The sequence below is a fragment of the Apteryx rowi genome, unplaced genomic scaffold (assembly GCF_003343035.1).
Source record: "Apteryx rowi isolate R43461 unplaced genomic scaffold, aptRow1 scaffold_448, whole genome shotgun sequence".
NCBI classification, from domain to species: Eukaryota; Metazoa; Chordata; class Aves; order Apterygiformes; family Apterygidae; genus Apteryx; species Apteryx rowi.
The window spans coordinates 172,467-188,962 of NW_020450703.1; the positions used below are offsets into that span (position 1 = coordinate 172,467).

At 42.2% G+C, this 16,496-nt stretch overlaps 1 protein-coding gene across 1 annotated transcript in view; it reads right to left on the minus strand.

The window, feature by feature from the left end:
• Positions 1-4,687: 4,687 nt before the first annotated feature.
• TULP4 (tubby like protein 4) overlaps positions 4,688-16,496 on the minus strand; it is a 163,946-nt gene continuing 152,137 nt past the window's right edge. Inside the window, exons 13-16 of the mRNA XM_026077083.1 lie at positions 15,246-15,339; positions 13,558-13,701; positions 7,064-9,639; positions 4,688-5,267 (exon numbers count right to left, since the gene is read on the minus strand). Of these exons, the coding sequence (XP_025932868.1) occupies positions 5,151-5,267; positions 7,064-9,639; positions 13,558-13,701; positions 15,246-15,339 (2,931 nt within the window). The 3' untranslated portion in view covers positions 4,688-5,150. The remainder of the gene's footprint in view (positions 5,268-7,063; positions 9,640-13,557; positions 13,702-15,245; positions 15,340-16,496) is intronic.

Here is a 16,496-nt window from a genome sequence, read left to right on the forward strand (position 1 = left end):
TGCTTCCTTCAGACGAGGATTTAAACTGTTGCTGACAGATAAGAGGGCACCAGGATAACGTAGGATCACTCCTATGAAGCTGCAAAAAACAAACACACAGAAATTGTCCAAGGCAATGATCAGGCAAGCTCACAAATTTATTGGAAATTTCTGAGAGGATACTGAAGACACTTCAAGGAAAGTCTGGACCTATGGAGAATCTAAAGTGAAGGCTTCAACAAAGTCAGATGCCTTTGTCTGACACCTTTACACCGTCACGCATCTTCATAAAAGCGTAGAACAAAACTGGAGAAATGTGGAACTATTTTACATTTTTTGTATCACAGAAGGTTTAACTGAGATGAGCTTGTGGGAAGATCTACTATCATAAAACTGATACTCATGCTGGTCATGGCACATGTTACTGTTACATTTAGAACTGAGTGCAAAATTATTAACGTGGCAATTCTCTTTTTCCCTCTTTCACCCCCCCCCCCGCCTTCCCATAGTTTCTTATAACATTGTTCACTGGGAATATCATGTTTCTGCAAYTCTGCTGTCTCAAGATAAAATCCACCACTCCATGCACAGTCCACTTTACACAAGGCTTTAAGTATCAATTTCTAGACTCTCTTAGGAGCTATATTTTGAGGATACCAGATACATTTTTAAATCAATCAGGTTCTCCTTTGTGTCCCTTCACAATTTCAGTGGGGCAGATTCTGCCTGCAAATGGCCATCACAGACACCATCTGGCACTGGAGCATTCTCTGCACAGAGCTGTCACACCCAAACCCTGCGGCAGCTGCCTGCTGCGCGTGGAGGCGGACCAGAAGCAACAGTGGAGGAGCGCTCCACCAGGTCTCCGATGCAGGACCTCAAAGAGACTAAGCTGCTGCAAGCAATGTCAGGGCGTAGCCACATCAGCTCTGTGCAGCACCAGCTCAGGTATCAGAAGCTCTGAGGCTGTGTTAGAACCAGCTGAGCCCTGCTGAAAAAGGTGCGTATTAGTCTGAGCAGAGCACAGGGCATCCACAGCTTTACCGTTCCTAGGGCCTCAGCTAGCTCATCCCAAGCTGGTTTGGGTATCTCTGCATAGCGCTGCATCTTGCCATTGCTAAATGCCATACTAAACTATGCAAAGAGCTTCTTACAAACTGAGCCTATCTTATACCCTCTTTCATATCTCAAGAGAACACACTGCACTAAGAAGAGGGAAATCAAATCAAGCTTTGTATTTTTAAAACCACCCCCAACTGAAATATATAGTTAGAAACACAGAAGGAAAATACAGAGTAGGGAAAGACAGATTTCTGCAGGTCCCAAAGAGGTCATCTACGCTCCTTGTAATCTACATAATCCTCCACAGCAAACTCACGGCTTTCAGCTGCCAGTATTTTTGCCTGCCTGCATTACGAAATTTTGCATACTATCCAGCAAAAACAAGTCTTCCTATATGCATTCTTAACTTCTTGCAGCAAAACATACTGCTAGCAAACAATTACTTACAAAGATGCTCTTTAAATATAAATAAGAAAGTGTGTATAACTCACTGATACACAGTAATAAAATAATCCCTAAGTCATTTATTACATTAAGCAAGATAAATAATTTGTCTTTTGGACATTAACAGGAAATCTGCATTAAATTATATTTAAAAAAATCACTCAAAACTCCCTTAAAAACAAACATACAACAAAAAAAACATAAAACCCCTAGACTGTCACAATTATTGCACAACTGAAAAAAAAAAGCTTTGGAAAACCATACTTAATTACTGGAAATGACTGTGTCTGTAAAAGAATTATATATTTCTGAATACTCTGCTACATTCTTCCTAGAAGAACTTAGTTATCTATCTACAAAAAACTTGGGTTTATGTACTTAATTATAAAATGTAAAATTTTTGTTTTGGCTGAATGCAACAGCAATCTTCAGGATTAAAGTAATATTATTTGGGGGGGGCTTTTAAGTTTTTTTCTCATATTTTATCTCAATGAAAAAAAAAAAGAACTGTCACTCATTTGTGTATAATTTAGGATCCAGTTCCACTCTCAGGCATCAACCTAATTTCCACTACTTTCATTACAATTCTACATATTTGAGATTAAAGTATACCTCTAATACTGGATATTCTCTGTGTCACTAAAATCTTCAAGTAAAGGGACTCTGTCAATATATTTCCAAATAGAATATTTTATCCATAATATTTCCTGACAAGTAAATGAAAAGGATGTTGGAAATGACATTTATTTATGATACTTACCACTTGCACTTCCTTGGGGCAGAGACCCGGTCTCTTTCTATGCTGGGGTTCTTTGTAAACACCACCAGAACAATGCGATCATGACACTGGCCAATGAAACCAAATTACTAACCCAATTTGTTATACCTGGTTCCATTTTGTGGTTCTCCTATATTAGCATAAAACTGCTGATAATTGGAAAAATTTGATTATGAACCAATTGAAGAGGTATATCGTTCCCTGGAAGGTTAAAGAAACTGCACATGAAAGTCCTTGTATTCTGATTAGTTCAGAAAAACATATGTAGAGGACCTTGTTTCATGAAATATCAATTTTTGGCTTAAAACTACAGGCAATGTGTTCCTTCCTGCTGAAGATTTCTAATATGTGATTGAATGGCCCTTCTTTCAGAAAGAAAGAAACCCACGATATGTTTCTGGTCTTACAGTATTCAGTGTATGCCTGTTATTCTCTGACTAGGGTATGACTGGTCAGCGTGGACCTTGGGGCAGGGAAAGACTCTAATCAGGCAACTTTCCTTCTTGGGTGTTGAAATCAGTGGACCGAGAATTCGACCTACCATTCTGCACAGCATATAACTCCATATAGACAAAGGGCCCAATACTGTTTCCTCCACAAGAATCAAAGGCAGAAATTTCCATTCATTTTAAAGGGAACAGGATCAAATCCATTTGAGTTCCTGTCCCACAGGCAGTATAAAGTCACTCAAAGAAACTACTGAATAGACGATGYGCGTGAGAAGAAACACAAATGGGCTCAGATAACTAAAGAAATTAAAATTAATTAACAAAAGCAAACAGCAATCTGTTAGATGCCAAGGGGGATGTGGTGCCTGACCACTTCCACATACAAGCAGAAGCTGCTGAGCTGGGATAATAGAGGCATTGTTCCATCCACCTCCTTCTCTCCTTCCTTCTTGCCTCTACTGCCTCTCTCCAAGGAAACCATCTTGCAGATGGTTCTTTCTGGACTCATACTGCTGGAAGTTGCCTGTAAATGATCTGTCTCATCATCCCTCTTTGCAACTCCCTGAAACTCCCCTCTCATTAGCATTATTCCCTCTGCACTGTATGGCTTTAGAAGCCTCAGCAGAGGCAGATGTTATTAGCGCACTGCATTTTGGTAACCTCTACTACAGCGGGTCCTGTTGTATGTGATGTGTTCCTCCAGAATGAATCAAGTGTAACACATTTGCCTTACTGTTAGGAAGAAAAAAAAAAACACACAGAAAAGACAGAAAATCATACCTATCTATTTTAAGTTACACAGGGTTTTTCTAGTAAAAAGTTAAACTGTGGATGAAAAGCAAAGGCAAAGCAGCCACTGATACCTCAACCATCATTTCCTTCTCAGTGTGCTCTCACTTCAAAGGAGTAATTTCTGAAGGAAATCTGCAATTACATTTTGTAATCTAATGTCCAAATAATAACATGAATAATTAAGGTTTTTGTGTATTATTGGGGAAACTACTTCCATATCAAAATATATCCCACAGCAAAATGCAGGCAAGGAGGAAAGAGAGAAAGCAAATAAATATGTGCACACCAAATGGACAACACAAACACTCTTCTATGCAAGCAACCCTTCTGAAATGCTCAAGAGGTCAGGATGTCTACCAGAAAAATCTGCAGACAGAAACAGTCATGCTACTGTTAAAAAGCCCTCCCCCATTTAAACTTTGGCTTCCCACTCTTATCTGGAGTGTTATATTCTCAAACTACAATCACAAATAGAGTACTCAAGTAGCAAGGTGATAAAAATGATGATTCTGTCCATTTTTTCCTTCTTCTTTTAACTCAATTTTTTTCCAGTAGTGATGTGAAATTGCTTCCTGTAATGACCTGCTATACTCCTGTCTCCTTCCCCATTAAAACACTGATATATTGTTGTGGAACTCGATTCCTATTGATTCCTAAGAAGACTGAACACACTACACCCATTTCATTCACTTGAAAGACTTTGTTCTTAAAATGTAAACACATTTAAAAGAGGAACGTGTATTGGCCTGGCCTGTGAGGTACACCTGATCACAATGTACCTCACCCAACCATAGTCCAAATCAAAGAACACTGCTGATCAATATGAGCAAAGAAGCAAGGCCCACAATTCTTTCCTTCCCTATTTTCTGTCACCTACTGAAACATGTTTATCCCCAATAACAGCACACGAAACAAGCAGACATCAACTTCTTTGATACAGTGGGTTTTGAAATCACCCAATGGTAACAGTTTTGTTTATCTTCTGAATAATACATCATTACTTATAAATTAAACATTGACCTACATAAACCTCCTTGGTACCTGTGGTGCTCAGTTATTATCAGAGATCAGAGAAGAAACACGTGTCTTCAAGTGTTATAGCTTCTTTTTTTCCTTTTTTTGCTGCTATCATTGATGTAGTAGTAGTAATAGTAGTAGTAGCAGTAGCAGTAGTAGTAGTAGTACAAACTGGACCAGAAAAAAAGTTATGTTCCCTGTTTTAAAAAGAACAGCATGATATAAGGCAGTCTATCAAAAAGAGCAGTCTTTTTAACCCCCCTATGAGCTTACATCAGCTATTGTAGCAAACACAGCAGAATCACCACAACAAGCCGAAAGTCACGCTTCCACATAACACTGAATGGCTCTCAACCCTTCACTCTTTCTGAAACCCAGCACAACATTAAAAAAAAAATAAATTGAAAACAAATGAGTGAACGAACAAAACAGAAAACAGCCCCCCCACCCTCCACCCCATGACTGATTAGAGTTAATGCCCTTGTTTTGGGCACCAAGAGACTTTTCCAGTTTTACTGCCTTCTTCCCAGGCACCTCTGCGCACCTAAAGCAGGCTGCCCTAACATTTTCCGGTTTGGACTTTATGAGAAGATTTTGTTAACATTTTCCTCTCTCCAGTCTCTGCTTGTTCATTTGAGGCGTTGAGTCACATTAGCCAGAGCAACAGCAAAGGCTTGCACTGCAGAAAATGGATACTGAAAGTCCAAAATGTAAGCATTGCCATCAATTCTTCCAAACTGCATCACCTGGGAAGCAGGGGAAGAGGAGAAGGGAAGGAAGAAAAGAACAAGGTCAAAAGAAGTGAATCACAGGAAAAAAAAAAAACAGAATAGAGTAAGAGTGAAACATTTTTGCTCCTTTGTCGGAACACCTCCGTTAATTATGCTAAATTAATATGAATGGGGCTATTCACGGAATGGGGTACGATGCCAAAGAAGAATGAGAGCACTGTGATTGGCTTAAAATATTTGACTCTAGAGAGTTAATAGAGCTTTAAAACACGTTAGACTTTATACAACATTGGTGTGAGTAGACTGTCATCAGTGTCTTCAACAGACGTGAGTCACACCTGAATCCCAAATCATTCTTGCTACACAAAAATACCATTCTCTCCCCTGGAGAGATCCTATCATCTCCCTATCAGGAAAACAGGGTTTTTTTTCAAAGGAAGGAACTTTCAGGGGAGGGGCATAACCAATCTCCTGACTACAGCATCTCATACGCAGTAGGCTGTATTTTCTTGGCAGCTCTATTTTCCTCTGCATAAACTTCACTAGCGCATGATTACACTGAGAATGAATTGGCAAAAGGGCAGTGGCAGCTGTTTGAAATGCAAAGCAAGGCCAGTCAGGTTGTTCTTTGTTGTTCTGCAGGGAACACCTGAAGTTTGGCCTATTCTTACTGTTTTTCCATTTGCTTAATCAGAAGCCTAGATCATTTTTTTGTCTACAATAAAGTTTCTTGAGCTAGAACAGAGGCTGCCTGTGCAAGCGGAGTAAGGCTTTTGCTCTACCATCAACAAAGCCTATGACCAGGGGGACTTTACACAGCTGTCCACGGCCACTTAACTGAAGATGAAATGGTATAAATGGCACTTATCACTGCCCTTTTAATCAGCTGCTGTTATAGATAAAAACACCAAGAGACTACTACTGATCAGRCATGTTGGATACCTAAGACATCTAACTCCTGAGATAAATCAGTGGGAGCTGTGAGCCTTGATGTCTTTATTAATCCAAAATGACTCACAGAGATGGTACAGATAAACTAGGAATTAAACAGGTCTCCTGAGTCTCAGTCCAGTATCTTGCTGATTGAAGCCAGTTAATAGCCTGGTTTTGGTATAGTAACACCCAACTCAGGCCAATATGAGACAGCCTTAAACATTTTGGTTTTCTGAAACATCCACAGACTCCTCTATCCATTGGCTGTTCAGAAGCAGCCTGTGAACACCTTGTTCTGGGGGAGGGTCAGAGCCTTTCTTTTAGGATTAAGAGCCAGCCCCAGAGGCCTGGTTATCCGTGAGGGGAGATTTTAGCCTGGAGGGAACATAATTCCCTGTCATCTGTATCTTAGCTGTCTGCTGACTGGAGTGAAGGTCTGGCTAACCTTTGTAACCTTCACGGGACTTGAACGGTGTGTATTCAACCAGCTATTGTCCACAATCGCTGACTTCAAGTTGGGGAAATTTGTTGTGTTTTTCCCCACTCACTTTATTACAAAAAGCACTTACCTTCAGAAGTGAGAGCTAGTGAGATTAAAGGAGGCCCTTTTTCCCAGGTCTGACAAAAGATACATTTTGTAAAACAAAAGATATATTTTGTACATTTGTATTACAAGTGAACTTTAACCTTACTTCTGAATCTAGATCTTTGACCGCTGTTTTTTATCAATTACTTTCTGTAGCAAAGTTTTCTCAAAGAGTAACTAACGCAATCTGGAAGCATGCTGCAGGGTGAGAAGGGCAGAGTGGATTTCTGGCACAGATTTCCCTCCCACCACCCACCCACCCYCCCCAGGCAGCTTGCTGCAGCCCTCCTACCTGTCGTCCTTCCAGCTCAATTTGGAAGTTTTTTGCAGACTCCTGGGTCACCCGCCCTCCAAAGTCTAGCTGATACACTTGCGTTGCCTCGTTCCACAAAGGTTGCTTGTTGGCCATCACGTACACGAAGCCCTGGCTCCCCAGTCGTCCATCCTCCTTCTCATTGGCCTTCCGGCACTTGAATTCATCTAGCTCGCTGGCTGTCCTCAAATTCCTTTTGGTTTTCCAGCCCTTTTTGCTGCCCTGACTCTGGTTCATCAGTTCGTCCCCGCTGATAAAAAGCTCTGGCTCGCTCTCTGAACTATCCTGAAATTCATTTGTCTTGTTCAACTTCTTGGACTTCAGCTGGTCTTTCTGGCTCTTGACTTTCTTCTTCTCCCTCCCCAGCCTAGGACTGGATATTAGCGAATTGAAGTCGGTTAGCGTCCTTGCCTCCTTTTTGACCTTGCCTTCAGTGATAGCTTGCACGTTTCCTTCCTCAGCTCGGCTATCCAGACGCTTCCGGTTCTTCTTGCCGAATTTGTCTGTCCTTTGAGGAACAGGGCTTTCTGTCAAGGAGAGCACCTCCTGAAAGGTGTCTGCTGTTTCCACCATTACCTCTGTGCCCACGTGACCCTGAAGCTCTGCTGGCGGCGGAGACAAAACTGGCTTCTCCACCACAAGGAGCGGCTTCGGGGGCAAAGTGCCCTGGGGATTTGGTACAGGTGGGCATGCACTGTAGGAGCTCCATGGGTGCAAGGCTATTGGCGGCAGCTGTAAACTAGAGCAAGTGCTACTTCCCGGATACATGGGTGGCAAAGGGCAATAGGAGAGGTTGGATGGATAACCTGGCTGAAGCACTACTGTTGGCTCCTGCTGTGCAAACTGTGTTGGGGCCAGAGCTTCTTTGGGGGAGCAGGGGGGCTGCATTCCCTGAAGAGGAGGGACATTGTAGCTTCCTGGATAAGGTACTCCAACCCCATAACTCGTCTGGAACGTGGCAGTGGGACTGGTTGGAGACTTAGGGGAAACAAATGGCACTCGAGACATATCCAAATGCTGAGTTTGACCAATGATGAGAGGAGCAGGTTTTAGAGGGTTGGGCACTGAGCTTTGAGATGTCCTTTCCTGAGGAACCCATATCTCTTCACTAACCATAGGGTCCCACTGGTATGGTGGTGGCCGTTTTACACCAATGGCAGCCTCTGTCAAGGCCACTGGGACATGGCGTATTGATTTCTCCACTGGGCAGTGCTGAGAAAGGGCCTCATCCTCTGTGAAGGCAGAGTTGATATAATCTGCCCGGTCACGGGAATTGTCAGGTGGGCTCAGCAAGCTGTAGGAAGATTGGGAGGCCAGAGGCGAAGTACTGACAGAGTGAGTAATGACAGAGCTATGCTGGGAGCTACTCCCCGTGCTTAGGTCAGGTCTCAGAGCACTAATACTGGAAGTGCTGCTACTAGCATTGGCATTAGCTATGGTCCCCACACCACCGGTGCTTGTGTTGTTGCTGCCATTGCCACTGCTGCTACTGCTGCTGCACTGGCTGCAGGTGTACAAAGCTGTGGGTGCTCTCTGCTGATACTGCGCTGCCACAATGTTGCTCTTGGCTTTTGGAGGAAGCTGCAAAGTGGCTCGTTGACTGTCAACCAGCTGAGCCATTTTCAGAGCTGCCTCTCTGCTGTTCCTCCGCAGAGTAGCATGAATAATAGTGCTGTCCAGCCTTTGTGCGATGCTTCGGCCCTGTGACAGCTGGCTGGCAATCTCGGGGTAAGGTGGCGGATCCCCAGTTGGGATGGAGTAACGAGGGACGGTGAGCCTGTTCAGGGTGGCGCTCGAACAGGGCTGCTGAATCTTCTTCTCGGTCGCCGTGATCCGCAGCGTGGCCGAGCTGCCGGGCCCCGGCAGGGTGTAGGTGTTCTGGGTGCAGAGCATCCTGGTGCGAGGTCGGCACACCTCCTCCACGTTCCCGCTGCTGTCGAACGTAGTGATGCGCTCGTACCCGAGGGGAGTCTGATAGTGTCCTGCCGGGTAAAGGGAAAACTCTCCCTTTTTCAGGCAGAGATCCACCGGCGGCTGTGGGGGACCGGGTGGGGGCGGCAGGGCCGCCGTCGGCACGGCGGGGATGGTGCCGGGGTAGGGCGGGGGCGGGTTCATCTTGTTGAGCTGCGCCTCCTGCGACGCGCCGAACGCCGCGGTGTCCCCTTCCACCAGCGGCTGCGCCGGCCGCGGGGGCTTGGCCTTCAGCAGGTGCTCRTGGTCGCCGCGGTCCCGGTGGTCGGCGGGCCCCGGGGGCGGCAGGGCGAGCGGCGGCGGGGGCCCCAGGGCAGCGCGTCCCACCTCGACGCCCCCGAAGATCACCTGCCCGGGGCTGGGGAAGCGGCCGGGGGCGGCGAAGGGCCCCGCCCCCTCGCCCCCTGCCTCCGCCGGCGGATTGGCCAGCACGTCCAGCTGCACGTTCTGATTGGCCAGCAGCGACTGGACCAGGCCGATGCTCTGCGTGGGGGACATGGCCTGGGCCGAGCTGTGGATGGGGGCGATGGGGATGTTCACCGTGCACGGCGGGCTGCTCTCGGGGACGCCGGGCGCGCCGGGCACTGCAACGAACAACACGGCCCGTCACCTGCCGCAAGCCACCCCGGCCCCGCGGCTCCGCCTCGACGCCCTCCTGAAAGGCCTCTAGCACGGGGGGCGGCTGGCACCCGTCGCCCCACTCGGCCTCCCGCCTGCAGCACCGAAGGGCTGCAGCGAGGGCGAGCACGGTGAGGGGTGAACCTTTACGAACTGCAGCTTTTACGCAAGCACTTAGATAACGTGCATTAAGATAAGGAATTTTCTTGCAGTAGTACTTCACATACGTTTTGTTTTTCTTCAGTGCTTGCAAAAGACATTCGGGTCACTAATAATGAGTAACTGGAAAATTTCATGGCAGCATTTCCATATAATTCATAGACTGGAGGAAAAATTGTTCTCTAAACTGCTTACAAGAAGAATCACTACATAGCTTTTGTACTTTGTCATTCCACTTTAACTTTTTAAACTACCTGCTTATCTTTATGCACTTGCTTACGTGCTCTGCTGCATTAGGATGGGCTGCTATCTTATCCTCAAATCAATGGATCAGACATTAGTTTGAATAAGTAAGCCAGCCTAACTCCATGGATTCCCATTGCACAATACCTATGTATATCAGCTGGTAATAACAACATTGAGGTAACCTTTCCTGAACGATACTTCAGAAGTAAAGTTTAGGGCTCACTTTCACTTTACTGACTTTCACGGAGAAAGGATTTTACCTGATGGGTCTAAATTTTCTTTCATCCATTGTCCAATTTTAACTATCTATTCGACAACTCCCACTCAAATCAATTAAAGTTTTGCTGAATCAGGACTCACATTAGTTTTCAGGGAAGGTTTTTTTTATAGGAAATACATCAATAAACTATAGAAAAGAAAATCTACTCAGAGATCTGTGGCTGCTGCCACTTCATCTTTGTTCCTAACCCTAGGACCACTGGCGTGGCTTCCTGACTTTCTCTAAGGCTGCCACTACATGATGGTTAGGCACAAAGGAGTCCGAGCTGGCCCAGCTGGCCCAGGCTGACTCTGGAGCCAGTCTGCCGTCACTGCGCCATGCTGGATGGAGCTTCAGGAGGAGGATGAAATGACACCCTGTGAGCTAGCCCTGATCTGACAGCAATTACAAGCTTTGACTTAGATGACTGATAACTACTGTCATCAAAAAAATAAAGGTGGAGGGAAAAAAAAAAGAAAGTAGAAGGGCTACATTATAGGCACTGTATTTAGTAAATTTAGTAAAATGTTCCCTAACTCAGTGAGCTTAAAAAGATGGAGAATACAGATAACAGTTGGGAAAAGGGAACTATTATTGCCCCTTGAGCATAGTGGGTGACAAAGCAACCAGTAACATAAAAAGGGAGGAAGAAGATAAAATAGCAAGAGAGAAGAATATGGGGGAATGAAACACAGAGAAGATTTTTGCAAGTTCTTGAAAGAAGATTTGCAAGAAAATGATGCAAGGAAAAAGATGAGAGGCCAGAAAGATTCAAGAAGTGGGTACTGTAGTCAGCACAACTACAGCATTAGTCTGGACAGGTGGCAACCACAAAAGTGAAAAGATGATGAGTATGTGAAAAGTTGCCCACTTATGGAGGTGAAGAAGTGACAGTGAGGCAAGAAGCCATTATGATCACTTTAAATCGAAAGCATGAGGCTTGCTCCAATTCCTTTTGCAAACAGTGGCAACATTGATTCCAGTGGGGACTATCACTGAGAAGCTCAAGAGTAATAGGGAAATGAGGATACCCAAATGAAGTACAGGTGCAGAAGTCAAGATAAGAAGAAACATAAGTGAAGAGAATGAATACTGTATGCACAAAAGAAAACCCAAGAATCTTGCCAGTTCTTTATTGGTTTTTCTAAATAAAGAACATGGAAAATGATTGGCAAGTTATTTTGGCAGGTTTCTGGCACAAAAATAGACTACAGTCATATCCAGGATTATTTAAGTGGACAAATTCTGTGGAGAGTTGTGATTTGCTAGACCAGATCAGGCAAGAGATCCATCTCCTCTGGCCACTAGCCAATTCCTAATTAATTCCTAATTAAAGTTCTAGTCATTTACCCATGCCCCATAATTACATTTTTGATAGCATTAGGCTTTTATCAACATCGGTCACCACAGTAGAAGGTGGTAGGTATGCAAATATTTGTGACTAGGCTGGCAAATTTTCACGGTAGTTCTGCTCATTCTGTTAGAAGAAGGCCAACAGGTAAACTTAACTGACTCTAAGGCAGTGTGATTCTGTGCTTGGTTTACCGTGCATTCATCCTGATGCCTGCTGGTTAGCAATTTATTCTCTAGAGCTTGGGATTTAATTGTTATCTTGGCTTGAACAACCTAAAATGTTGTTGTCATGGGTATTAAGTGTCTATCCAAATAAAATTTCATTTGTCACGGTGTTGCCTAATATCACAAGTGTTTAAATCCAATGTTTCTTCATATTCCTCTAATGATTTTTAATTGATGTGTTTGCATAATTTGCAAGTTAAATCAATTCACTGTCCATTTGCCTTGCCAAATCATTACTGACTACATTAAAAAGCACCTGTCCCAAGAGTACTTCACTATTAAACACTCCACTGCCCAAGAGCAACTTTCTATTATGTTTTTTTATCTCTCACGTAATCATTACTTACCCTGCAATATAATTTCCCCATTAGTATATGGTACTTTTTTCCTTTACATACAGTCTTTCAGAAAGGATATCCCTGAAAGGTTTTTTTTTTTTTTGAAAAATCAAAGTAACCTTTATTTGCTCAGGGCTGGGATTAGGTTTCATATTGGGAATTGTTGAGCGCTTCCTATGCATAGGATATATAAGATTATCAACTTCTCTATTGTTTTCTTCAGATCCTAAAGGGAAGCACCATGCGGATGGAAAGTAGGCAAGCTAAGCCCCAAATCACTGGAGAGTGAGCTTCGTTTTAAGCAGATGAGTAACTCTTTGGGAGTCCAAAGGGCTGCTTTGATGCTTGGGTCATACACAAGCTTGGGTGCTTTCAGCAGTCAAAACCCTGATCCAATACAATGGGAGCGTTTCTATTAATTTCAACAGACTCTAGCCCAAGCTTTTAATTGCTCTGCAGTTCTCATACTTCTTCCTCCTTAAAGAGTCCTGGATGCCCCTGAAGGCCACTCCTGAAGTTCCAAACAAATGTGACCTAGCAGTAGGAATTTAACTTCTTGGCTATTACTGATTTTATTTGCATGATTTTTGTTTTTGATTGGAGGAAATCCTAGGTACTTCTAGTCCTTTTATCTGTCAAATACATATCACTTGCATCCAGCCTCCCCCTGCACTGCTTGAATCTTCTGCTACCTCACATCTCAGTGAAATGAGAAATTCCTTCCTGATCCTCTTTGTTTAAAGTACACTTAATTAATTTAGGCTCTCTGTAAGACCTGGTACTGATAAAAATCCAAATGGGCATTTAACACTTGTTAAATGGTGGCTGTGTTATACAGGAACCTTACCTGCCCTCCAGCCAAAGCACCTGTCAAGCAGGCTGTGCTTTGCTGCTCTCAGGTCACAAAAATTACCCTTACAGGCTTCCTATATATTATAAAACTATTCTGTTCTACCAAGATGCAGAATACAAAGCTTCATTCTATGGAGAATTCTTAATGATTTAAATAGATGATTGACTTTCCAATGAACTTTAAAGTTAGCAGCGATATATGGATTATATTTTATATATATATACATTTTTATATACTTTTTAATATATTTATAACTATCAATATCTGTATCTATCTATCTATATAAAACATTATCCATTAAACATATCAGCCTTGTTCCAGGTCAGTTCTATAGGGTTCCCTTAGACTAAGAGATTTTGTTGTGTGCTTAACAGAGGGGGCTAGGGACACAAGTGATAAGTCCTCCAGCTAGCTTAGTCCATAACATGGCAGAACTCTAATTCATCCTTACCTGGTAAATCATCTTCATCTTCACTGAAAACATTTGGATTAAAGACAGGCAAGTTAATGTAGTCCATTGAAATCTTCCGCACTTCTGGGAGATATATTGTCATCTGCCTGGGCTGAAGATGCAGCAAACTGGTTTTATATATTACTAGGGATGGAGAATAAGAAGAAATAAAAGAAAAAATTGTTACACAGAGAGAATCTAAAGCTAAGAAAGAATCAGTTCAAAGCAGAGATGGGCTATGATTATTTTCATATAATTTATTAATGAACAAATTAATGCATGTGTGGGCCATTCTTAACCATATCATTATGTACTACCTTGCATGGACAGGATGAAAGGAATTGATTAAAAATCACACCAAATTACAAATAATCCATAGAAATAACAAATTTCTTCATCTAATTTTCATCTCTTTTTAGGGAAGGAGAACAAATTTTCTATTCTATATTTGAAATTCTTCATCACAGGATCCTATAGGTTTATATGAGTTGAGGGGAAAACAGGAAAGCTCTCTGAGAGGAAGTCTGTTGAGGGTAATTACATACAAGAAAACCCCTCCTGGCTCAGGAAGTCCCTGTGACCCAAGCTGTTGGAAACTGGGAGAATGTCTGAAGGAACTATCATTCCACACTTGCTCTGTATTTATATCTTTCCCTAGCTATCTGTCACCGACACTGAGAGAATATTGAGTTATAGGGACCTTTGGTCTGACTCACTCACATTACTATTTGACAGTCATTGCAAATATGGATGTCAAAAATTTTTTGACGGTTTTCTGGAGGAATGGTACTTTATAAATAGTGGTAAACGACTTGACAAATAAAGTGGCTGGAAGAAAGCTGAGCATTTCCGTAACAGTTTAATAAATGGAAGATGCCATTGCTCTACAATAGTAGCCCTGGTTGTCCCTAGGGATGACAACATCCTGAGAGGACAGCTTTTGTCTGAAGGCTGGGCCAGAGAGGGTCCTCTTCCCAGCAGTTGGGACTCCATCTCTTATGAGAGAATAGTCAACATGGTCACAAAAAATATCTATTTAATTAACTCTGTATCCAGGGCCTCATTATGTAGTCTTAACTTAACTAGATAATGAAACACAGTCAAAAAATTTTTTTTCAGAGAGCTCTTAGAACTCCTACACAAGAGATTAGACAACTGCTACTTTTAATGAAGGCTACTGTGTAACTGATGCTCCAGCAAGAAAAACATGTGATAAAGCTATGCAATGACATAAGGAATCTTGAGCAGGATGTTAAAAAAGCTTTTTTTAATATTATTTTGGAATAATTAGTAGCTGAATGACTATAAAAATCTGAACTCTTAAAATATTTCTAACAATTACTGAAACTTAGAAACTGTGATTTTTATAGTCTTCTTGCAAAAATTTTGTTTATTCTTTTGTTCTTTCTTCAAATAAACTGAAAGAATAAAGGTCTGGCTTGACTGTTAATTAGCCTTTTTATCATATCTAAGTCTTTTAATATTTTGTTGAGATCCCATTTTTGTATATAGAGATTTGAATCTCTTAATTACAGTGATTTAAAAAAAAATCTAATTCCTACTGTCCACAGAAAATAACCACTTTGTTAAAGAAGCTTTTTGATCACTTTAAAAAAATCATATCATGTAAGCTTGCTACTTGCTAGCAAGAGTTTGACATGCAAAAAATTGAAAGAGTTTACTTTTACCTGCGCCAAGGTTAGTTGGTAGGAAAGCAGCCAAACCCACAATTTTAAATTTGGTTCCCCAGATGTTAGATGTGACCTGAGCAAGGTAGTTTTGCTGCAAAGAAAAAACAAGTTCATTTTCACCTAATAAAATCTGTATCAAGCTCTAATAAAAACGCTGCAGAGCAATCAAGCTATTGCAAGTGATAATACAATTTCAGTTTCTTTTGTTTTTATTTTATTTAGAAACAGCCTAATGTGTCTATGTATCAACTGTTACACCCTGTCATTAAGAAGTCCGGCTCTGAACACCATCAGAAATGACGTCCACAACAACCACACAGACTGCTTACAGCTGCTGAAGAACTGGAGAACATCCTCACTGCCTAATGAGAACAGCACTGTTCAGATGCTTCCTCTTCCTGCACAACAGCAGAGTGCAGTTATTCAGTATTTCGGGAAGTAGTATTGCCTGCCCTTTCGTTCTATGCTTAAGAATCACTTTATAAGCAATAAATAAGATAGAAGTGTATTATTCACAGTGACAAATATATTTTTCCTGGAGCTTCCAAAGCAGATTCCCAAACCACTGCATTCATGGTGGTTAAATTATGGATCTGAAAGATTAAGTGATTTTCTCAAAAGCCAAGAGTCATGCTGTCAGCATCAGGAACAGAATCTAAGCTGCCAGTCTCCTGTCCCATTCAAAGGATTTCTGGCCCTTTCTACAGTTACTGCTACATAAGTGATCTAGAACATTTTACTGTAAAGAAAAAAGTGAAATGATGAAGACGCGGAGGGGAGAGGAGAGGAAAAGGAAAAAGGAAAGGAGCAAGAGAATGCAGTTCAGTACTAATGAAATGTTTGGCCCAGACAGTTCTACAGCCTGCTGAGTTTCATTTACCCATAGATCACAACACAAAAAGCACAAAATGATAATTGTTTGCCCTTTCCAATTACGGCTGTTCCACATAATTATGAAATAGAGAACATTTGGCCCCCTGACCCAATGATTTCTTTGTCTCTGCAGATTCCTAGCAAAGCAGGTAAGTATGGTGGCATGATGATAGCTCTGAGGAACTGAATAAGGACCATTTTAACAATGCTTTCCAACAGCCAAGAACATCAGGTGGAATAAAATCTCTCAGACAAGGAATTTTTTAAGAGAAGTCAGTGGGGCCAGGATTTATCAAACAATGACATCCAATATTCCACTGATAATTACCAACATAAATGTTCAACTGAAAAATGGGATTCTATAGTTGTTTCATC